The sequence below is a fragment of the Mustela putorius genome, unplaced genomic scaffold, assembly GCF_011764305.1.
Source record: "Mustela putorius furo isolate JIRA1106 unplaced genomic scaffold, ASM1176430v1.1 tig00003909_pilon_pilon_pilon, whole genome shotgun sequence".
NCBI lineage: Eukaryota > Metazoa > Chordata > Mammalia > Carnivora > Mustelidae > Mustela > Mustela putorius.
This window is the reverse complement of record NW_025422057.1, coordinates 33,847,525-33,873,301: the sequence shown is the minus strand read 5'-3', so window position 1 is coordinate 33,873,301 and position 25,777 is coordinate 33,847,525. Positions and strand designations below refer to the sequence as shown.

At 35.6% G+C, this 25,777-nt stretch overlaps 1 protein-coding gene across 4 annotated transcripts in view; it reads left to right on the top strand.

Annotated features, from left to right (window-relative positions):
- The window catches only part of EXOC6 (exocyst complex component 6), a 252,592-nt gene that overhangs the window by 149,890 nt on the left and 76,925 nt on the right, over positions 1 to 25,777 (top strand). For all 4 annotated transcript variants that reach the window (XM_004749653.3, XM_004749654.3, XM_004749656.3 and 1 more), the window contains one exon: positions 17,510 to 17,689. In XM_004749653.3, the coding sequence (XP_004749710.1) occupies positions 17,510 to 17,689 (180 nt within the window). The remainder of the gene's footprint in view (positions 1 to 17,509; positions 17,690 to 25,777) is intronic.

Sequence of the window (25,777 nt, the reverse complement as noted above, 5' to 3'; positions counted from 1 at the left end):
TCCACATAAAGAAAGGAAAAGCATCAGAGAAAGTGTAGATGAAGGTAAAATGAAAGCTTTTATTATTTTTTTATTCTTAATTGCTGTAATTGCTAACCATTTGTTCAGAACGATAATGTATTCAATTGTGTATGCTTTATGTGTATGTGTACACTTATATATTGTTATGTATAAGAGAAATGAATGGCAGCAATAATCCAAGGGGGGAGGAATATACTCTCACTACCCATTAAATGGTATAGTGTTATTTCAAAGTGGACTTGACATAATTATAAAGGTATATTGGAAACTCTAGGGCACTGACTAAAAAAGTTTTCAAAAAAGCATAACTGATATGCTAAGAAAGGGAATGCAAGAGAATCATGCCAATATTCAGTATCACAAAAGGCAGAAAAAAGAATGAAACACAAAAGTAGGAACAAAGAACAAATGCAATAAATAGAAAACAGTAACAAATATGGCAAATACTAATCCAGCTATACCAGTAATCACTTTAAATATCAGTAGCCTAGCAATGCTAACTGAAAGAGATTATCAGTATAGATCAATAAAACAAGATCCAACTATAGGTTGTTTACAAAACCCACTTTAAATATAAAGACTTGTAGATTAAAACTACATGTAGTTTTAAACATGTAGATTACATGTAGATTAAACATATAGATTAAAACTAAATAGATAAAGATAGGCCATGTTCACACTAATCAAAAAAGTGAGTGGTTATATTAATACATAGCAGACTTCAGAGTAAAGAAAGTTACAGGAATAAAGAGAGGCATTAAATAAATAATAAAGAATAAAGAGAGTTTTCCAAGAAGGCATAAAAATCCATGGTGTACATATGCCTGGCAACAGAGGATCAAAATATGTGAAGCAAAAACTGTTAAAACATTGAGAAATGAATGTGTCCATTGTTATAGTTGGAGACTTTAGCACTCCTCTGTCAGAAATGGACAGATCCAGCAAACAGAAAATCATTAAGGACATAGTTGAACTATGGATTACCTGGATATAATTGACATCTATAGACTACCTCATTTAACAACAGCAGAATATATATTCTTCTCAAGCTCAAATGTAACAGTCACCAAGACAGCCTTATTCTAAACACATCTTAAAAAATTTAAAAGAATAAAAATCTGATAATAGTATCTGCTCTCAGACCACAGCGGGAATTAAACAAGAAACCAATAACAAGCTAAGCTAGAAAATCCCTAAATACTTGGAGGTTAAACAGCAGACTTTTAAATAACATGTGGGTCAAGAAAGAAAGGGAGAGTAAAGGATTATTTACAGTTCTATGCCCATAGATTTGATGACCTAGATGAAATGATCCAGTTTCTTGACAGACAAAATCTGCTAATGCACAGTAACGGTTTCACAAGAAGAAATAGATAATCTGAATAAGTCTGTATTTATTAAAGAAATTCAATCAATGATTAATAAATAGCCTTCCAAAACAGAAAGAGCATCAGGCCCAGATGAGTTTTGTGATGAAATCTACCAAACATTTAAGGAAAAAAATTATACTAGTTCTCTACAATCTCTCTGACATAGAAGCAGAGGGAATACTTCCAAATTCATTCTCTGAGGCCAGCATTACCCTAATACCAAAACCAAACAACATTACAAGGAAAAAAAACTACAGACTAATATCTCTCATGAACATAGATGGAAAAGTCCTCAACAAAATATTACCAAATTGAATCCAACTTATAAAAGGAATTCTTTATCATGACCAAGTGGGATTTTTCCCATATATGCAAGGCTAGTTCAGCATTTAAAAATCAGTTAATATATGAGTAAGTCACAGGAATAAAAGGTACACTATAGGGAATATGGCCAGTGGTATTATAATTGCAATGCATGGTGACGGGTGATAGCCACACATGTGGTGAACATAGCATAATGCATACACTTGTCGAATCACTATGTTATATGCCTGAAACTAATGTAATATTGTGTGTCAACTATACTTCAATTTAAAAATTGTTTAAAACCAGTTACTATGGGGTGCTTGGGTGTCTTGGTTGGATAAGCATCTGCTTTCGGCTCAGGTCATAATCCTCAGGGTCCTGGGATCGAGCCCCACATTGGGCTCTCTGCTCAGTGGAGAGCCTTCTTGTCCCTCTTCCTCCACCCCTCCCCTCGCTTGTGCTTGTGCTTTCTCTCTTGCTCTCTCTCTATCTCAAATAAATAAATAAAATCTTCAAAAGTAATAAATAAAACCTGTTAATATATTCCATCACATCAACAAACTAAAGAAAATAACATGATCATATTAATTTATGCAAAAAAAGCATTTGACAAAATTCAACACCAGTTCATGAGAAAAGCTCTTTAGTAAACTAGGAAGAGAGAGGAACTTCCTTTACTTGATTAAGAATATATACAAAACTCCTACATCTACATACTTAATGGTGAGAAATTAGAAGCTTTCCCACTAAGGAACAAGTCAAAAATGTTCCCTCTCACCATTCCTTTTCAGCATCATAGTGGAAGTCCTACTTAGTTCAGTAAGACAAGAAAAGGAAATAAAAGATGTACTGATTAGGAAGGAAGAAATAAAGTGATCTTTGTTTGCAGATGACATGATTGTCTATGTAGAAAATCCAAAAGAATAAAATAAAAACTCTTCTGGAATTTAATTACCAACTATAGCAAGGTTTCTTTTCTTTTCGCTTTTTTTTTTTTTTTTTTTTTTTGAGAGAGAGCACAAACAGGGTGGAGGGGTACACGGAGAAGGAGAAGCAAGTTCCACTGATCAAGGAGGCTGATGCAGGGCTTGATCCCAGGACCCAGGACCTGAGCTGAAGGCAGATGCTTAAAAGACTGAGTCACCCAGGTGCCCCTATGGTAAGGTTTCAAGATACAAGGTTAATGTACAAAAGTTAATAGCTTTCCTGTTGTTAACAGACTCAATAGCGACATGATGTCAGTTCTTCCCAACTTGAGCTTTATTTATTTGTTTGTTTAGTTAGTAAGTAAATGAACTCTACTCCTCATGTAGGGCTAGAACTCATGACCTTGAGGTTAGGAGTCACATGTTCTACCAACTGAGCCAGCCAGGTGCCCCCAACTTGAGCTTTAGATTCAAGGCATTCCTCATCACAGCCTCAGCAGTTATTTTATGGACATTGAGAAACTGATTGTAAAGTTTTGTGGAGAGGCAAAAACCCCAGAATAGGCAGCATGATAGTAAAAGAGAAGAACAAAGTTGGAGGACTAACACTACTTGACTTTAAGATTTATTATAAAGACAGTGTGTTACTGGCCAAAAAACAGACATAGAGATCAGTGGAACAAAATGGAGAGCACAGTAGTAGATCCACATGAATGTATTCAATTGTTACTTGACAAAAGGGCAAGGACAATATATTAGAGCAAAGAGTCTTTTCCACAAATGGTGTTAGAACATCCTGCAAAGAAATGAATCTGGATACAGACCTTACACCATTCACAAAAATTTACTCAAAAATGGATCATAGATTTAATGTAAAATTACAAAACTCCTGGAAGTTAACATTGGAGAAAATCTGGATGACGTTTTAGGTGCCCCATCCATGAAAGAATTGACTAGCTGGATTTTATTAAAATTTAAAACTTATTTTCTGCGAAAGCCATTGTCAATAGAATGTAGGAGGACAAGTCACTGATTGGGGGAAAGTATTCTCAAAAGACATCACCAGATTAAAGACTGTTTTTCAAAATATGTATACAAAGAACTCTTTTAGCAGTAAGAAAATGAACAATACAATTAAAAAATGGGGAAAAGACCTGAGTAGACACCTCATGAAAGAAAATATACAAATGGCAAGTATGCATACGAAAAGATGTTTTATATCATCTATTATTAGGGAATTGCAAATTAAATCAAGGACAATGGCTAACATCCAAAACATTACCACCACCAGATACTAGCAAAGATGTGGAGCGACAGGAACTCTCATTCATTGCTGGTGGGAATGCGAAATGGTATAGCTACTTTAGAAGACAATTTGGCAATTCTTTATAAAACTAAACATATTCTTACCATACAGTCCAATAGTTACACTCCTTGTTAGTTTACCCAGATGAGTCAAAAACTTATGTCTACACAAACACCTGCACATGAATGTTTGGTAGCAGCTTTCTTCCTAATTGCCAAAACTTAGAAGCAACCAAGATGTTCTTCAAATGAATGGATAAATAAACTTTGATATCTAGACAATGGAGTGGTATCCAGCACTAAAAAGCAGTGAGCTATCAAGCTGTGAAAAGACATGGAACTTTAAATGCTATATTACTAAGAGGAAAAAAAAAAAGGCAGCCTGAAAAGGCTGTGTATTATATGATTCAAAGGCAAAACCATGGAGACAGTGAAAGAATCAGTGGTTACCATAGTTTGGTGGTAGGGAGGATGAATAGGTGGCACACAGAGGATTTTTAGGTCAATGAAACTACCACGCATGACACTGTGATGGTGGATACGTGTCATTATACGTTTGTCCATGCCCGTGGGCTGTACAGTATCAAAACTGAATCATAATGTGGACTATGGACTTTGGGTGATAATAATGTGTCCGTGTAAATTCATTGATTATAACAAATGTACCATTCTGGTGGGCCATTTAGATAGGGGAGGAGACTACAGATGTGGGGACAGAGGGTACAGGATATCTCTGTACCTTTCCCACAATTGTGCTGTGAATCTGAAACTGCTCAGAAAAAAGTTCTATTTAAATTGAAAAAAAAGTGAACTCATTCATGTAATTACAAGGTGAAGAAATAAAGCATTAATACCAATGTAGAAACCTTTGTCATTCCTATTCCTAGCTGCTCTCTTCTTCCTTTCAGTACTGACTTTTAACAGCATTGATTAATATTTTCTGTTTTTGAGTTCTATTTAAATGGAATCATGCAGAATGCATCTTTTTGTGTGTCTAACTTCTTCCACACAACACGATTTGGGATATTTCATTTGTGTTATTGCATCTAGCTATAATTTGTTTATTTTTAAGAAGTGTATCATTCCATTATAGAATTTACTACAACTTATTTATTGTGTGAACTATAATGTCAATTTTGACTCTTTAGAGACTTTTTTCCTTCCTTCCTGTTTATTAACTGCGTATGTGACCTCTGAATAACTGAAGTATTACAGTTTGAGTAAAATTTTGTATTAATTTTTATTAGTAAAGACATAAATTTATAAACTGGCATAATCATACATTTTAAACTAGTCAGGTATAAATAAAGTATTAGGAAGTCTTAGAATTTCTTATTTAAATTATGATTATTACATTATTTTACATATATAAAATTGATATATTACTGCTTCACTAGAACACTTGCAGTATTCTTGACTGATCAGGTGCATTTCAAATTCTGATTTTATGCTCTGTGTATAGTCTTTTGTGTTATCAGTGGATTGTGACAATTTCTTGTTTTATTTGTGCAACTTGATTGTCATTTGTGGGTTTTTTTTTTTTAAGATTTTATTTATTTATTTGACAGAGATCACAAGTAGGCAGAGAGGCAGGCAGAGAGAGAGAGAGAGGGAAGCAGGCTCCCTGCAGAGCAGAGAGCCCGATGCGGGGCTCGATCCCAGGACCCTGAGATCATGACCCGAGCCAAAGGCAGCAGCCCAACCCACTGAGCCACCCAGGCGCCCCTTGATTGTCATTTGTAAAGGTAGTGCATGTAGCATTTCTTTCTTTTATCACCCATTAACACCAGCTTCTTCTCTTATCTGCCCTCATTAGAGAGGGCTATATAAATCAGCTTCTAGCTGACATAATGACATAAAATCCTAAAAGGTAAATCAGAAAAAAACGAAAGCTTAAATATTTATTGAATAGGATGAAGAATTCAGTCAGTTATCCAGAAGAGTAAATAGTGGGGATGCTACTTCGCCAAAAGCATAAAAGCTAACAAAACCAAAAATGTTTTGCAGTTCTATAAGCAAAGGAGGAAGATCAACAAAATTCATAGACCACCTTAACTCCATTGATACATGACAGTGCTCTGGTTTGTTTTTCTGTAATTTATAATCAGTTAATCACTTAATTATAGTAAATGCTTCCTATATAAAAGTGGTGGGAAGCAGAAATAGAATGGGGAAGGAAATGGTTGAGGAGTACTTAAAAAAGCTATTTATATCAGATGATTTGGAAACCTGAAGACAGACAACCTGGATTACCTAAAAAGTGTCAGATGCTCCTACAAAGCCCCAAGCCATTCTTTAACACTTTGAGGTACTAAAGCCCCTGAAAACCAGAAAGGTAAAATGCAGCATCTACCTTTTGAAAAAGAAAAGGAGGTAATTTAGGTAAATTGAGCATTAGAAAATTATCCAATTTATAATGACCTATAACAATGCTAGATAATCTAGAAGCTAGATTTAAAAATTATTCTAGACTCTGAGACTAGCTGAAAACCTATAAGGCAGACCTTGGAGATACTGAGGGTTTGGTTCCAGACTACTGCCATAAAGCAAATATCAGTAAAACAAGTCAGATGAATTGTTTGGTTTCTGTGCAGACAAGACTATACCAGAATTTAAGTGTGCAGTAGCATTATGTCTATAAAAGTGTACAAACCTTAATTAAAAGATATTTTCTTGCTAAAAAATGCTAACCATCATCTAAGCTTTTAGCAAGGTGTAGTATTTGCTGGCAGAGGGTCTTGCCTCAGTGTTCATGGCTGCTGATAGATCAGGTGGTGGTTGCTGAAGGTTGGGGTGTCTGGCAATTTCTTAGAATAAGAAAACAAGTTTGCTGCATTGAATGACTGTTCTTTTTGTGAATGATTTCTCTATAGCATGCAATGATATTTTAGCATTTCACCCACAGTCGAGCTTTTTTTAAAAAAAGGAGTCAGTCCTCTCAAACCCTGCCTCTGCTTTATCAAGTTTATATATTTTAGGTACCAAATATGAAGATAGAATAACTTCCCCTGATTATCACACTGACATATAAAATATTTAAATAAAAAATAATTTCTAAAATGGGCTTTTTTTTCTGCCTCTGATTTTTTGCAGCTTTAGCACCATTTTTCTTGTCTCCTTTCCTGGAAAATCTGTAGTTATCTTAGACGTATTTCTTTTCTACTGCCCCAATCACACTCCTTCCCCGTTATAACTAAATCGTAGGGTTCTGTGTTTAGTCATGTCTACTTTTTCCTCCTTTGTCTACAGTGGCAGTAGTCAAAGTGGCTAATGAGTTAGATGGTATATGCTACTAGTATTTCTAGATCAAGATCATAGATTATTAGAGCATCATTTCTTGAAGTAGTGCAGGAAGAAAGTAGCTAGAGAGGATAGCGGATAGCTATGTCATTTTGACAGTCCCAACTTCATCTCTGGTTTAAATTTTTAAGGCTCAGAAAGAGGTCAAGAAATGTTTCCCTTGCTCCAAATGAGTATTGTGAAATGTTAACCTTTTTTTTAGAATGTTGAATAAAATGTTTTAAATAAAATGCTTGTAATTAATTGGGGTTTTTAACAGGAAATTGAGAAGAACTGGCAGAAAAACCAACTCAAACTCCCTTAAACAATAGAGGGAAATTAATTAGCTAAATGTAACTGGAGGTCCAAGAATAGGGAAGATTCATATGAGGCTCATATGATTCAAATGAGCCCACTGATCAGCAGATGTCACGAAGGACCCAGTTTCTCTGTTTATGCAGCATTGGCCTTATTGTCAGGCTATACATGGTGCCCCTGCAGCTGTAGTCTCTCTCTTTCTGGTAACAAAATGGCTGCCTAGATACAGTTCCAAACCTTATATCCTCATGCCCATCGTCTTTATTATTTTTTTAAAAGATTTTATTTATTTATTTGACAAAGAGATAGAGAACACAAGTAGGCAGAACATCAGGCAGAGGGAGAGGGAGAAGCAGGCTCTCCACTGAGCAGGGAGCCCAATGCGAAGCCCGATCCCAGAACTCTGGGATGATTACCTAAGCCGAAAGCAGCCACTTAACTGACTGAGCCACCCAGGCGCCCCAGCCCTGTCGTCTTTAAAGGAAGAATGAGTGGGTCCCCTCTACAAGATGCTATGGAACACCCAGTGGCTTAGAGTGTGATAATTACTAATTGACCTAAATTCATCAGGGTATATCCTTGAGGCTAGATATAGATTCAGTCCAATCTAGATCAGATGGATCTCTAAAAGGGGGCAGAGTGATTTTCCAAAATATATTTGGGGACTGTTCAAGAAGGGGGAATAGATGAGAGAGAAATCATAGATATTTCCTAAAATGTTTAGTTATTATGACTTAACTTGTATGTAAATCACACATGCTCATGTTCCAGGAGGTCTAGGCTGGAGTTTGTGTATGTATCTGTTTTGAAAAATTCCTTAGGTAGCTCTGTTGCACACCTGTGGCTGAGAACCACTGATAATATGGTATATCATTTAATTCTTATATATTGAAATGAAAAAAAGAGTTCTCAAATTATGCTAGATTTCTACCTCCAGAGGGCGGTGTTTATTTAACAAGCAGAGGAAGAATTAATTGCTTTGTTTATAAGCTAAATCTTTAGAAAAATTAATGTAGGGGTTAATTGATATGTTCCTGACTTTCTGGTGATATCATAGGATTGAGAGTATTTTGGTTTCAACTATAGTAGCACTTAACTAGGAAGTACAAATTAGTTTTCTTAACAGTCTCTAAATTATAATTAGAAATATATTTTAGAAATGTCTTATCAAACAATTTAGTGTATTCTTGTGTATAAATACAAGAAAAGCTACAGTGAAAACTTTTTGTTTCTTTCCTTTACTCTTATTCTTTAAAAATAAAATGTAATGAGTCAGTTCTTGTGGTTCATGTACATGTGTTCTAATGATTATAAATCAAGCAGAATCCTTAATGCTTAGCAAGGTTCTTTCAGGTATTGAATTTAGAACATGTTCCTGCCTGGGATTACTGTCTGAAATTTTTCTTTCACACAGCACAGCCACCTACTGCTTTAGATTTCTTTGTTTGCTATTATACCCTGTGGAAAGTATTTAAAAAAACTTTTAAAAATATAAATACCTCTACTCCAAATTACATACATCATGTTGAGAAAAGTTATCTTAATTTGGATAGTTTGTGGGAAAAGTGGAGGCTGCTTTTGGCATCATCTCAGAAAAATAGATTACAGCTGACTCTTCAACAATGTAGGGATTAGGGATGCTGACCTCCCCCAACACCCCTGCAGTTAAAAATCCATGTATGTAACTTTTTCTTTTTTAAAAAATAAGCTCTACACCCAATGTGGGGCTTGAATGCATGACCCCAAGATCAAAAGTCACATTCTCTACCGACTGAGCCAGTCAGGCCCCCCAAAAATCCATGTAACTTTTAACTTTCCCAAACTACTGATAGCCTACTGTTGTTGACAGGAAGCGTTAATGATAAGTCAGTTAACAATATTTGCATGCTTTATGTATTACATACTGTATTCTTACAATAAAGTAAGCTAGAGAAAATACTCAGAAAAATCATAAGAAAATACATTTACAGTACTGTATGTATATTTATTGAAAGGAATTTCATATATAAGGACCCATGAAGTTTAAACCTGTGTTGTTCAGTGATCAGCTGTAATTAGCAGAGCTCTAGATAATAACAACAGAAAATAATAAATTTGTGGTTTGTTTACTTTTCTTAGTTCCTTTTCAGAAGATCAGTCATTGAGTGACTCAGGCATTGAGTCACTTTATCCAGAAAGCATATAATAATAATAAATTTATTTCACTATGTATAAGATTATAAATATGATAATGTGGTTTCATCATCATATTCATAATTTTTCTTTCTTCAGATATATACAGTGTTTTTCCCTCAGGACTTCAGAATTTCTAGATATTTGGTTTCTCTCTCCATTTCAACTTTTGGTTAATGTTTTAATTGTCCCATATTGCTTTAAAAATCCAGGAAAATGTGAAATAATATCTCCTTTATTTTAATAAAATTCTATATAGTAAAAAGGGTAATTAAGTATATCACTGAGGAGTCTGGCTGGCTTAGTTAGAAGAGCATTCAACTCTTGATCTTGGGATTGTGAGTTCAAATTCCACGTTGGGTGTAGAGTTTACTTAAATAAATAAATACTCAATAAATATATAAACTTAAAAGGAAGTTTATCATTCATTTTGGAGGTAGATTTAAATTTATTTTTTAAAGGCATGGCCATTTAAAAATTGATACATATATATAAAGTTTCACCAAGAACTTTAGCTCTGTGAGTTTGGAGGAGAGGAGTTTCTCGATACTGGATGTTAAAATTTTGTCAGGCATCTATTTCCCTTCCTGCCTATGTGAGAGAAAAGTCATACAGAGCAGTGTAGTACAGGTAGGTGTAGTAGAGGGTAGGAGCAATCAGACTCCAAGTTGTCTTTGCCTTATGGTAGAAACAAAGTGTGCTGAGTATTATGGAATAACTATAGGGTTCTGAGTTTTAGGCTCCCCTTATCTGGCTTCCTTTTGGAATGGCAGTCTAGCTGTAAATATTATAAATAAACATTTATATTGTTTTGAGAAATTGACATTTAAGTGGTATCAATAAAAGTGCGTTCTGGCATAGTTCTGTGGACTCTAAGCATTTACCATCTTGGATATGTGCTCCTAATGCTAGTAGGTTAAAGAGAGATATATATTACTGCTGTGGCTAATGCACATTAAATGTGACCCCCTTTTCCATTTCTTTACTGTTTCAATAAAAAAAATTCCTGTGAATGTTTAATACCCAATGTTTTTCTCCCTTACATGCAGATAATTACAGTAATTTAAGCTGGCTTGGGTTTTCAATTGGTGGCTGTTTCCATGCAGTTCACTCAGTAAGCATTTATTGAGCATTACTAGGTACCTGACACTAATGAGTGTAGGGAAACAACATTTTTTTTTTTAAGATTTTATTTATTTATCAGAGAAAGAGAGAGAGAGCACAAGCAGAGGGAACAGCAGGTAGAGGGAGAAGCAGGTTCTCTGCTGAGCAGGCAGCCTGATGTGGGACTTGATTCCAGGTCCCTGGGATCACGACCCAAGCTGAAGGCAGATGCTTAAAGGACTGAGCCACCTAGGCATCCCTACAACATTTTTTTTTTTAATACCTGCGCTGAAGCACCTTGTGTTGTGAGGAAACCAAGCCACACCAGAGGGAGAGGCTACCCAACCAGGTGCCAGACACATAGTGAGGAAATCTCCACATGATTCCAACCCCCAGCTAATTGGTCTCATTCCCAGCCTTCAAGTTGTCACAGATGAAGTTTCAGATATAGTGGAGCAAAGTCATCTCCACAGTGCCCTGTCTGCACTTCTAACCACTAGAAACTTTAAGAATAATAAAATGTTAAAAAAAAAAAGAAAAGAATAAAATGTTATTTTAAGCCAGTAAGATTTGGGGGTTAACTTGTTACTCAGTAACTGGTTCGGCAAGTAATATAAAACTCCTTTCCAGCCCACATGGTCTCCTTTTTTCCTATATTTTTACTAGACACATACTCAGCACTGATTTTTTTTTTAATATTTATTCATTCTTTGATTGTTTTATTTGCAGTAGTTTTCTTTTCTAGTTTATATATAAACTTCAAGATGGGAAATTAAAAAAAAATTTTTTTTAGCAAGTACTTATCTATTTATTGCCTACCCTTTTGCAAGCAGTATTCTAGGTGAACAAAAACAGACACAAAATTTCCTGCCTTTTTTTTTTTTTTTTAAGATTTTATTTACTTGGTAGAGACACAGCAAGAGAGCAAACACAAGCAGGGGGAGTGGGAGGATGGAGAAGTAGGCTTTCTGCTCAGCAGGCTAGATCCCAGGACCCTAGGAACATTACCTGAGCCAAGGCAAAAACTAATGATAAGCCACCTAGGTGCCCCAGAACTTCCTGCTTTAATGGAACTTAGATGTCAGTGGATGTTTTGTACCTACATTACTCAGAGTACCAAATTTATAATGGCCAATAATGTGTTCTTGATAAATGCTAATGTTAAGCTTCTCAATCTTCAGGCTTTTCTGAGAAAATTTGCACTGCGTTAAAAATTTTAATAGGCACTAACGGCTTAAGTTGCTAGATGTTACTATTTTGAGTCAGAACTAATTTGCTACTCCTGTAGTTAGGAGAGCTTTAGTAAAATTTCGGGTGATGACATTAATATTAGCTTATCTTAAATTCCTGTTTTATTTAAAGTAGTGTTTATTTTTAATTTATTCTGTAGGTGAGGAGAGACACTGTGGAAAGTTTGTATTGCCTATGCCAAATTTGTGTTAGATCTCTGAGTGGGGAGAGAAGAAGAATCTTTCCTGATATTCCCATTCCAGTCCTGCTATGAAAACAGGCATCCAGAGGCACCTGGGTAGCTCAGTCGGTTAAGCGGCTACCTTTGGCTCTGGTCATGATCCCAGGCTTCTGGGATTGAGTCCTGCATCAGGCTTCCTGCTTAGCAGGGAGCCTGCATCTTTCTCTGCCTGCTGCTTCCCCTGCTTGTGCTCGCTCTCTCTCTCTCTCTCTGAGACAAATAAAGTCTTTTTAAAAAATAAATAAATAAAATAGAAATAATGAAATCCTAGCACTGAAAGAACCTTCCTGGGGACTTCCATTTCCTTCATTCCAAGAAAAAAAAAAAAAAAGTAAGAAAGAAAACAGACATGCAAATGGAAAGATGACTACCAGTAGTTGATTTTCTTTCAGTCCAGTGTGGCAATGAGTAGCGAGTGGTTATACATTGTGAAAACTGGGGAGGGAGGCAAAAAGAATTAAAGTGTGAAAATGACACATTTTGATTGTTCACATTTACCTTCTTCTATACTGTTCTCCTGAAAATTTCTTAAGGCACACAAACCAAAATACCTCGTAAATGTTCCTGAGTATATTTTTTGAAATTCCAACTCAAATGACATCCTCTCCATCAAGACTTTTATCAAATAAGTAATAATTATTTCCTCCTTTGTTTACTCAGGATGCTTTGTTAAATCTCTACTTTAGCACTAGTTATATTTTGTTATACAGGTCCCTTATTATACTTGGAGGATATGTCCAATCCAACCCCAGTGGATGCTTAAAACCTCAGATAGTACCAAACCCTGTAGATACTGTTTTCTCCTATCTACTCATAGCTATGATAAAGTTCAACTTATAAATTAGGCACAGTGGAAGATTAATACCTAATAATAAGATAGAGCAATTATAACAGTGTACTGCAATAAAAATGAATATAGTGAATATGTGAATGTGGTCTTTCTCTCTCAAGTACTTTGTTGTACTATATTCCCCCTTCTTTTTGTGATGGTGTGAGATGATAAAATGCTGATGTGATGAGAGGGAGTAAGGTGAATAACGTAGATATTGTGATTAGACTGCTGTTGACCATCTGGTGATTTGTCAGAAGGAGGATCTTCTGCTTCTGGACCATGGTAGGTAATGGTTTCACTTACCTGCAGAAAGTGAAACCATACATAAGGAGGGACAACAGTATTGTATCTCTCCCTGGATTGTGATATCCTTGTCGGTAGGAGCAGTCTTACTCGTCTCAGTGTCTTATTATAGTGATCTTATTCATGGACATGATATAAAGTGTTTCTTAGATTAAACTGTATTCAAATAGAGTATGTGACTACTAATGGTTAGTAATACTAAAGTCTCTTCTTGGTCAAAAATCTAAATAGGTATTAGTTTTGTCAGAAATATTACATTGTCAACACCAACCTACCCCCAAATCAAATATAAATTTCACTCTCATGCTTTACTATTCAGGGTGATTAAGTTGTTCACCTTCCTTAAGGTGTTTGTACAAAGTATTCCAGGGGCTTGTGCAGCCTCTCACTCCCCCCCCCAAAAAAAACCCAAAATTTGAGAGAGACAGAGACTGTTCTAGTTTTAACTTTGAGATTGCTCCATAAGTTTATGTATGTGAGCCTTTAAGAGAAAAGGGTATCTTCTGATCCCCTTTAAGAGATCCCCTTAAGAGACATGGACATCTTTTGCCTTGGTTCTAAAGGCCACAATGCCTAGTCTGCAGTTCCCCAGTCTCCCTCATGGCATTCTATCAGAGTGCTGTTGTTTGAGAACCCACAACTACCATTTCTTCTTTTTCTGGTTTCTTAAGGTAAAAGTTCAGGTGATTGATTTGAGGTCTTTTTTTTTTTTTTAAGTTTTTATTTATATATTTGACAGAGAGATCACAAGTAGAAAGGCAGGCAGAGAGAAAGAGAGAGAGAGAGAAGCAGGCTCCCTGCTGAGCAGAGAGCCTGATGCGGGACTCGATCCCAGGACCCTGAGATCATGACCTGAGCAAAAGGCAGCGGCTTAACCCACTGAGCCACCCAGGCGCCCCTGAGGTCTTTTTTCTTTTATAAAATAAGCGTGCATACTGTAAATTTTCTCTAAGTACTGCTTTCATTAAGTCTCGTAAGTCTTGGTATTGTTTTTGTTTTGTTTTTGTTTTACCTCAAAATATTTCCTCATTTTGATCTTGATTACTCCTTTGACCCATTGGTTATTTAATGGAATCTAATGTTCAATTTCCACATTTTTGTGAATTTCTCAGATATCCTAGTGTTTTTTCATCATTTTTATTTTATTTTATTTTATTTTATTTTTATTTTCAGTTAGCCAACATATAGTGCATCATTGGTTTTTGATGTAGCGTTCAATGTTTTGTTAGTTGCATATAACACCTAGTGCTCCTCACAACACATACCCTCCTTAATATCTGTCACCTGGTTACCTCATCCCCCCACACCCTTCTCTTCTGTAATGTTACTGATTTCTAATTTCATTCTCCTGTGTTTGGAGTACATACTTTGTATGATTTCAGTCCTTTTAAGGCTTTTTTATGGCCTAACATATGCCCTATTCTGGATAGCATCCCATGTTCACTTGGAAAATAATGTGTGCTCTGCTGTATTTGAGTGGGATATTCTGTGGATGTCTGTTAAGTCTAGTTTGTTTATATTGTTGATGAAATCTTTTTTTTCTGCCTACTTAAGTCTGTTGAACCCCATAATAATCTTTTCATTTCATTTATTGTGCTTTTCAATTGCAGAGTTTCTTTTTTAAAAATTTCTGTCTTTTTATTTATGTTCTATTTTTTGAGGCATTGCTGTACTTTCCTTTAGTTCTTTAGATGTAGCTTCCTGTAGTATTTGGACATATTTTAAATCGCTGATTTAAAGTTTTTGTCTTGGGACACTTGGGCGGCTTTGTTGGTTAAGCGTCCGAGTCTTGGTTTCAGCTCAGGTCATGACCCTCCCTGCTCAATGGGTAGTCAGTCAGCTTCCCCTCTCCCTCTGCCGGCCCCGGCCTCCCCTTCCTTTTCCCCACCCCACTCAAGCACACTCTCTCTCTCCCTCTCTCTCTCAAAAAAAAGAGAGAGAATAGGTTTTTTTTTTTTTTTAATTTTATTCATTTATTTGACAGAATGCTAGAGAGCACAAGTAGGCAGAGCAGCAGGCAGAGAGAGAGGGAGAAGCAGGCTTTCAGCTGAGCGGGGAACCTGATGCAGGGCTCTATCCCAGGACCCGAGGATCACGACTTGAGCCAAAGGCAGCCACTTTAACCAACTGAGCTACTCAGGCACCTCCAAAATGAATAAATCTTTAAAAAGAAATCTTTTGTCTTACAAGTCTGATGACTACCTCCTCAGTTAAGAGTTTCTGTTGATGGTTTTTTGTTTTTTGTTTTTTCTTTTTGCCTGTATATGGGTCATAATTTCTTGTTACTTTGTGTGACTTACAAATTTTGTTGAAAATAAGACACTTAAATAATATATTATGATAATTCTGGAAATCGGATTCTCCTCTTTTCCCAAGGTGGTTTGTTTTTTTCCTGGTGGTTGATTGGTTGTGACTTTTCTGCATTAATTCTATAAAGTCTGTATTCTTTTTCCTCTGTGACCATGGAAGTCTTTGTTTGGTTAGCTTTGTGGTGAGCTAATGATTGGACACAGATTTTCTTAAAAGCCTGGAACCAATAAGTTCCCCAGTCTTTTCTGAAGAACTCTGTGTGTGTATTGGGGCATACCTTCAACACTCAGGCATTTGACAAGTCTGTTCTTGCCTTTACTTCCTGCTTACACAGGGCTTCAAGGTCAGTCATAGATGAGAGTTTAGAGCCTTATTCTGCTTCCGGACCGTGGTCTTTTCTGAGTTTGTGCACAACCCCACACAGGTACATACCCTTCTAGAGTCCCAGGAATATGTCAGAGCCTTTCAGAGGCTCTGGATATCTCTTTCCCCAGTTTTTCTTTTTACTTTTTAGTTAGCTAATTGTATGCCCTGTTAATGTACTGCCTTAGGCATTTGTGATGTTAAACAATTGCCTTCAGTTATTTTCAACAAATGTCCTCAGAGAAAAGACTTTTTGCACTGGACAGGCCCCATTTTAAATCGAATAAAGACATCCCTGTAAGTGGGGTCTTCCAGGGAACATTAGGTAGTTGAAATAATGATAATTCTCTGGGAATGTGTATTTTTTTATTAAATTTTTTAAAAATTCTTTTCAGTGTTCATGGGATGTGGTTTTGAAGGCGCTCCAACCCCGTTCGGCCCCATTTGATGACTGTCAGGCTGTTAGTTTTTACCACAGTTGTGGGATGTTGATTTTCAAGGATACTATAGATCTGGAACAGGGGAGGAAGAATGGAAATAAGGGCACATTAAAACCCTGCATCTCTTACCAAGATGCAGCTGTATTTTTTTTCTTGAATGAACACTGCTTAGATTGCAGCAAGTTTTGAATAAATTTTCAGAGTTCTGGAAAAGTTGATTTTGACAATTTTTGCTAGTTTTCTTGTTGCTTTTATGGAGGGAAGAATGTTTGGAGATCTTTACTCTGGTGTTTTGGCATCACTTCCATCCTTTCTTTGTTCCTCCTCTGAGAAGTTAACTATCTCTTTCTTTTCTTTTTTCCCTCTTTAACTTAAAACACCAGCAACTATTCCATTTCTTCTGTGACTACCCAACCTTATTTTTCTCAGTCAGTGGACAGGGGTGGTTTTCTGTGTTCTTGACAATTTCTGCTTTTTTCACTTCTATTTTTCCTAAAAACTGTTAAAGCTCTGAGAACAATTCAGAATTAATAACTAAATTATCCTACCACATAAAAATGAAAAGGTGACATTGAGTTTAGGGAGAAAAAGTGGTGTCAGTCAAGTAGAATATTATCAACCAAAAAACCAACAGTTTTCTTGGACTTCAAATAAATGACTAAGATAATAGACCATGGAAAAATATAAAATAAATCTTAGAATTTTAGATTTATTTATTTATTTATTTATTTATTTATTTGCCAGCCGGAGATCACAAGTAGGCTGAGAGGCAGGCAGAGAGAGAGGAGGAAGCAGGCTCCCCGCTGAGCAGAGAGCCCAATGTGGGGCTCAATCCCAGGACCCCGGGATCATGACCTGAGCTGAAGGCAGAGGCCTTAACCCACTGAGCCACCCAGACACCCCAATAAATTTTAGAATTTTAAAAAAGCTTTTTCTGTTATTTGCTTCTATAACTATTTCTTGTTTTTTATTATTTTGTCCCTTGTCAGGATGCTCGACATGCAGCAGAAGGAGAAATATATACTAAGCTTAATCAAAAAATTGATGAATTTGTTCAGCTTGCTGATTATGACTGGACAATGTCTGAGCCAGATGGAAGAGCTAGTGGTTATTTAATGGATCTTATTAATTTTTTGAGAAGCATCTTTCAAGTGTTTACTCATTTGCCTGTAAGTATAAAAAAATTTCAAAATATTATAATTTTGCTTACTAAAGATATTTTAGAATTTAATCTTAGTTTGAGGTTTACTTGTTCAAACCAACTTCCTAGCTTGAATATTTTCTTTCCGTTCTTGTAAATCCATTTGTGAAGACTTCTAACTTAGCTAGTTGTTTCAAGTTTTAATTTACTTTATTTTTAACCAAAATGACTACAACTCTGTTTCAAAACCAAAACAAAACCCTGAAATTCAATGTAGACTTAAACTGAAATAAACTCTAATACGAGTATTTCTCATAAAAGTCCATATAATCAATGACTTTTCCAGTTAGAAAGGCCAATAAAACTGGAACATTGTTCTCTCCTGATATATAATCATAGTGCATCTACATTTTAAATAATCTGTTGATGAAACATTAAAAATATGTGTGTAAATAGCAGGGACATTTGCGTATGAATAGTCTGGAACACTGGATTCTTCAGATGAGGAATGCAGACTGAAGACATTATGTTGGGGTGAACATGTTTTCATTAGGTATATTCAAAAATAATAGAACTACAGTTAAAACATGAGTGGAGTAGTTTTTATACAAATAAAATAAGGAAAAATTTGTTGACCTTTTTATTTCATAAGATGTAGCTGAACACAAGGGGAACAAAAGGGAAAAAGCAAACCTGGTTTAAAATAATAAAATGTAGAAAGAAAAGAAAAATAAGATGTAACTGAACAGAAAAAGAGAGTATTTAATCTCAAGCCTGTTTGACTGCCTCCAACCATCTCTCCTGTTTAAAAAAAAAGTTATTCTCCTCATATTTTTACTCTTTCTCCATCGTGAGTTGTTCCAAAGAGCCATTTAGAATAGTTGAAAGCAGGTGTTACTAAAAAATAAATAGAAGAATTTCCTAAAGAGATTTTAATAGTGGATCTGTGCCAAAGAACTTTTAGAAGCTTACCCAGGGATTATATTACATTCCTACTGCTGTCCTTGTGTTGAAAAGGGAATCTGTATATATGCTTAATTCTTATTTCAACTAATTTCTAAAGAAGTATTTCTCATACAGTAGGTATTAAATAATTGTTGAATTAATTTGAATTCATGTTGTCAGTATACATCTCCAGCCAAAAGCAATCTACAAGAATAAATGTATGTGTGTACACACACATACACACAGATATACACATACCGTATTTTTATGTTGTAGTATGTGTTTCACAGCTTGGCACAATGAGATGTGTAGGAGTTTTGTGCATAATTTGGGTTAATTAAGAGATTTTATATGTTAGAAATGGCTAGGACAAATAAACCTCACTTCAAGAAGCTAAAGTCTGGGAGGAAATCCAGACTACAGTACACCTTATGAGAAAGACAGACTCCTGGCCTAGCTGGACCACTCATAATCTAGTAATGATATTTTGTTTAGTTTTAGGGGATTCTTCATAAGCCATTTTGGATTTTTATGTCATCTAACAAGAGTTTTTCTGTAAAGGAAATGAACTTTTATAAAATGCAGGCCAACAAATACAATAATAAATAATAGAGCATGATCAAATAAATAGAAAATTACAGTTCATAGCTAAGATAACAGAAAATGGACCTAACAACAGTATATTCTCATTCATGGAATAAACTAGAAACATATTTCCCAAGCAAAAATATTAAGTTATTAACTATAATAAGTTTTAGCCAGCATTGACAATTATGCTGTGGTTTAGTGTATTAATTCTCTGAACACTGAAATTGTATATTGGACTGTATTGTTTTCTTTTAAGCAAAGAGCAAAGACAGTATTATTAAATGCATTATTTTTCTAAGCAGTGTATGTTATGTAAGCTATCATTTTTATTTTAATGTTTTTTGTTGTCTCTTTTTAGAGAGGGAGAGCATGGGGGGTGGAGAGTGAAGGAGAGGGAGAATCCCGACATGGGACTTGATCTCACAACTCTGAGATCGTGGCCTGAGCCAAAATCACATTAACTGATATGAGCCACCCAATCACCTCCATTTCAGTGTTTTAAGCTGCAAGTAATTCCTTAGTTTCAGGTTACCTTTGGACCCAGATGGAGGGTGAGGCCAGTTCTAGACTCCTTCAATTCTCAAAGAAGCTTCAGGAGATTATTTATCACATATAGTCCCAAGTCAGTCAGTTTAAGCAGAAGTAGCTATCCCACTTAGACATGAAGAGTTAGGTAGTGGCCATGTTCCCCATCTATCCTAGTTTTGACATTTTTCGGGGTAATGCAGTGAGTTAGCATCAGTGGGATTGGGGAACCAAAGGCCACTCTTCCAAATAGTGCAAGTATTGGTCATTAGTGCAAGTAGTTGTACGCAGAAGTTGAATCTGTGGGATAAAACTGACTCTTTCACATCCCCCAACCCTAAAAAGTTCCTAAGACAGAACACATAGTTTAAAAGGTCCACTCTTGGGGCACCTGGGTGGCTCAGTAGGCTAAAGCCTCTGCCCTTGGCTCAGGTCATGGTCCCAGGGTCCTGGGATCGAGCCCCGCACCGGGATCTCTGCTCAGCAGGGAGCCTGCTCCCCCTCACCCCCCACCTCTCTGCCTACATGTGATCTCTGTCTGTCAAATAAATAAATAAAATCTTTAAAAAAAAAAAAAAACTTTGTGAAAGATACTCACTTTATAAAGCATATTTAGGTGAATAATTGTAACTTGAGTGTCCTGCTTATAATGGCTAACAGATGCTAGTGAAGTCTGATTAATTAGTACATGAAGTAAATATTATTGCATCCCTAAATTAATATTCTTGAAATCAGCAGTTTTTACTCTTTCAGATGTGTAAGTAACCATTTTTTTCTAGTATTTTTTTTTCCTTTACAGTAGAAAATACAACTAAGTCTAGAAGATATAAAAATTACCTGTTAACTTGTTAAAGGGTAACCACTGTTAACATTTTGGCATGTATTTTCTTTCATATTTTCAAGTCATTTTCTTCTATACAATTATGAGACTTTTTAAGTCTAATTTAAACATAAGTTCTGTTTTTTTAAAAATAAGATTTTGTATTAGCTAGGAAACTTAAAACCAAAGATATTTTTAAAAGCATTAAATATTCACTCACCACTTATACATATGTAAATAGAAGAGGTTGTTGAGCAATTTGAACATACCTATTTATTCTTCATGAAAACTGCCAAATGGAACTCTGTAACATTTTACTATGAATGTACTGTTTTAAGACCCAATACTGGTCTGCTTCTAGAAAGAACAATGAACATTTCCTTTCTTCATAAATAACAATAATTATATGGTTTTTTTTGTTGTTTTTGTTGTTTTTTATTTATTTTTTTTCATAAATAACAATAATTATATGTTTGTTTCAATAAAGGTATTTTACTGACTTATAACCACTAAAGGGTATGTACAAATGGTAATGACTCTAAATTCTTCATGTGTATTTGCAAAGGGGACCCAGTTTATCCAAATTTTATACTAACATGATTATCTTTTACAATTGAAGTAAATAGAAGATCATATAATCATGATTCAGTTTGCTCATATTTCTTCCCTTCTCAGAACTCTATTTTATTTTTAGCGATAATGTAATTTTCTGTGCTTACATTTGCTGTTACTCTAGAGTTGTTAAAAAAAAAACTAATCTTGTTTGTGTCAACTGTAAGCACCAACTTTTCTTCCAAGAAAGATGTTTTCCTTCACTTTTTTTTTTTTTAAATTCATTTATTTGAGAGAGAGTGCAAGCAAGAGAGCAGCAGAGGGAGAGGGAGAAGCAGACCCAGTAGGGAACCCAATATGGGACTCGATCACGGACCCTGAGATCATGACCCAGGCTGAAGGCAGCCGTTTAACCGAGTCACCCAGGCACCCCTCCTTTGCTATCAAATATGCTTCACTTTTGGTTTTCTGCATGAAGAGAAGTCTTGTGATGAATAATAAAAAAAAAAAGTACACGTGATTTTTAGGAATAATGAGTTTATCTTTGGCATCTTTATTACAGAATAGATGCCTAAAAAGATGTTTATTAAAAAGAATGTCTACTGGGGTGCTTGGGTGGCTGAGTCTGTTAAGCATCTGTCTTCGGCTCAGGTTGTGATCTGGGGTCCTGGGATCAAGCCCTGTGGTGGTGGCGGGTGGCGGGCTCTAAGGAGGGAGTCTTCTTCTCCCTCTCCCTCAACCCCTCCTCCTGCTTGTGCTCATGCACATGCGTGCACTGTCGGGCACTGTCTCTCTCAAATAAATAAAATCTTTTTAAAAATCAAAGAACATCTATTAATACAATCATTTCTCTCCATATCTTTTACTCCAAGATTAGAGATGCCTTCCTACTGAGAGAAAATGGCTTTAAAATAGTGGTGGGAATTAGTATTAGAGCCTGTTATGCACATTTCTTCTCAGCTGTTCATTCAGTGACATCACATTGGTAGCCATAGGTAGGAGTAAGTAGAACATGGCAATCAGCAAATCTTATGAATGAAGGCTTTTTCCCCAGAGAATGATTGTTAAACATTTACTAGCATAGCACTAAATATGGTACAGATTTTAAAATCACATTGCCAAAGAAAAATGATTTATTTTTGGTTAACTCAAGAAATAAATCTGAATATATGTATAATAAAAAATTATAGTAAAAATTAGTTTCAAAACAGGGAAATATCATTTGATCTTTAAATTCTGTATCTATTTCACTATCTAGTTCCTTTTAAGGTGTTGAAGGGTTTTACCTTTGGCTTAATTTTTTGCTTCCAGGCAAAAGTGTTTTATTAATGGCCTAATTTAGTATCCTTTGTAAATTCTTTATGCTTAGAGCCATAGTTTCCTTCCCTACTAAAAGTATCTGGTGGCACCAGTCTTTAATTTGCATATATAATTTTGAAACATGCTTTCTTTAAGCAAGAAACAAATATATATCCAATAACAAATGAAGATACATGATTTGGTCAGAAGCAGACAGTATCTGACTTTAAAAGTCATTTTCTCCTTAGGGCACCTGGCTGGCTTATTATGTAGAGCATGTGACTCTTGATCTTGGGGTCATGAGTTCAAGTTCCACATTGGGCATAGAGTTTACCTTACAAAAAAAATTTTTTTTCTCTCCTTAAACATTTTTTTTGAAGATGCAGCACTGTATTGAAATTTTAAGATTTGGGGTCTGGGCCTGATTCTTCCAATTAACCAGCTGTAAAAATAGACAAATCATGCAAATTCTGAATTAATTTGTTAATGTCTGTTTTATTTCATAGAGCCTAAAATAAAGCTTATTTTATTTACTTTTATTCCATTACGTAGAAATAAGTCAAATAGTCCAGAATAGTTTGGGATGGGAAGGAGCCCCTCTCCTTGCTCTTTCCTCACACCCACTTCCACTCTCCCAGACTGCTGTTTTTCACCATATGTTTTTATTTCTTCTGGTGGTTACCTTTTAAAAATTATTATTATTTTTATTAACATATAATGTATTATTTGCCCTAGGGGCATAGGTCTGTGAATTGTCAGACTTAACACTTTCACAGCATTCACCATATCAGATACCCTCCCCAATGTCCATAACCCAATCACCCTCTCCCTACCTCTCTTCCCCGTGGCAACCCTCAGTTTGTTTTGTGAGATTAAGAGTCTCTTATGGTTTGTCTCCCTCTCGATCCCATCTTGTTTCATTTTTTCCTTCCCTACCCCCCCAAACTCCCCACCCTGCCCCTCAAATTCCTATCAGAGAGATCGTACAGTAATTGTCTTTTCTGATTGACTTATTTCGCTCAGCATAATATCCTCTAGTTCCATCCATTTCATTGCAAATGGCAAGATTTCATTTATTTTGATGGCTGCTGCATAGTATTCCATTGTTTGTATATACCACATCTTCTTTATCTGTTCATTTGTTGGTGGACATCTAGGTTCTTTCCATAGTTTGGCTACTGTGGACATTGCTGCTAAAAACATGCAGGTGCACGTGCCCCTTTGGATCACTACATTTGTATATTTAAGGTAAATACCATAGTGCAATTGCTGGGTCATAGGGTAGCTCTATTTTCAACTTTTTGAGGAACCTCCATGCTGTTTTCCAGAATGACTACACCAGCTTGCATTCTGGTGGTTACCTTTAAAAATAGAGACTTGTGATTCCCTACTATGAAAGATAGGCATGCGTAGCAACATCTCCTTTCCCCTATTTCTCCCATTGATTGTTACATTATGTTTTATTCTATTTATTGTTTCTTTATATAAAATATTTATATTCCTATTTTCTTGTTCCTTCTACTTTAGTCAATATCCTAACTCTTTATAAGACAAAGATATGAGCTTCCCAACCTTTCACTTTATTAGTTCTTCATCTACTGTCTTTTGGCAACTACTGAGGTCTTTGTCTCTAATTCGTGCCAGTTGCTCTCTAGAATTGCTGTGTAGCTGTTAACCTGGCATTTTTCCTTCTCTGCTTTGTGGGTGGGTAACTGTTTCCTGGATTCTGCATGTTTTTATTGCTCCACTGGTTGGTTTTGCTAAACTTTCTTTTTTTTTGCTAAACTTTTTTTGCAATAACTTCCTCCTATTTAAATCCTTACATACCATAGAGTGTCTCCTATCCTCATGTATGATAGTTTAGCTGGTTGTATAATTTTAGTTTGACTAGCTTTTTCCGTGATAATTTATATGGCATTCTCCATTGTATTTTGGCATTCAGGTTTTAGGATATGTTCTTTAATCCTTAATATTCTGAAATGTTGAAAAATGTGAGCTTTTATTTAATTCACTTAACTCTTTACTCAGTGACCCCTTTAAAAATTTTTGTGTCCTTATTCAGTGCAAGGAAATTCTATTATTTTTTAGATAATTTCTTTCCCTCCATTTCTTCTCCACTCTTTCCTGGACTCATTTTGTTAGATGTTTGAGTTCCCAGATTGATTCTTTATGTCTTTAATCCTCTCCTTCATTTCATACCTCTTATCTTTTTTTGTTCTATGTTTTGGGAGATTTTCCCAATTTTATTTTTTAGTCCTTCTGTGAAATACTTTAATTCTTAATTTCTTATTAACCACTTCTGTTTTTAAGTGTTCCTTTGTCATAGAGTACTGTTCCTTAAAAAAATAAAATGGATATATTACCTTTCACATCTTCCTGAATATTAGAGGGTTTTGGTTTTGTTTTTTTTTTGGATAGGTATTTCCAGTTTCTTTAATTATCTGTGTTACCCTCAAATAGGTTTCTTTATTTTGCTCATTCTCTTTTGACAAAGAAGGCCTGGAGAATTGGTAGTAGTTTACTACTGTGTAAATACCCTGTTTTTTTGGTACACTTTTCTCCTGAGTAGGAATTGAGTAGGAGTTTTTTAAGAACTGGGGGTCATTTTGCCTAGGATTCTTCCCCTTAGAGTGAGAAGGTATGGAGGTAACCATGAGATTATGGCCACCTCTCTTCAGGACCAACTTCATGTATGTGTGACCTTTGCAGTTAAAGGGAATCTTGAGTTTAGAAGGTTCCTGTATGTGATTTGGTGCTCAGTTGTTGTTTTCTTGGAATTCTTAATAATTTTTGAAACAAAAGGCCCCACATTCACCTTTTGCACTGAACTCCATAAATTATGTAGCTTTCTCTGCCTCTTTTTCCATTATCACTACACCATGCCAGAATGAGCAGAATTCTTTCTCTCTCTATCCCTTCTTCCCTCCCTCTTTCATTCTGCCTATAACCAGAAGCCTTCAGCTCTCCCCTAAGTGTTCTTTCATTATGGAATTGCCTTAACTTTCTAGTTAAGGGATCATTGACATAGTTGTTCAAGAAATCTTTAATCATCTTCCCTATTTTTCCATCGCATTTCTCATTTCTGTCCTCTTTCACACCTGCCATCTCTGGACCTCTGATACACAGCTGGCTCTCAGCTCCACTGTAGTTCCCTGTTAGCAAATAATGGGCAGTGTCTTTCTCTTCTCTGTTTCATGTGCTGTCTTCCAGAAATTATTTCCTCTGCTATTAAAAATTTATTCCTTTTTGCAATTCTGTGCTTTTTATTTCACTTGTATCTCAGGGTGAATGTGGAGAAAAAACATTAACTTAGTCTACCATCTTGATTCTGAACAACCTGCTTCCTTCTCTTTGAAGTAAAATGATTGGATTAGGTCATTTCTAAGG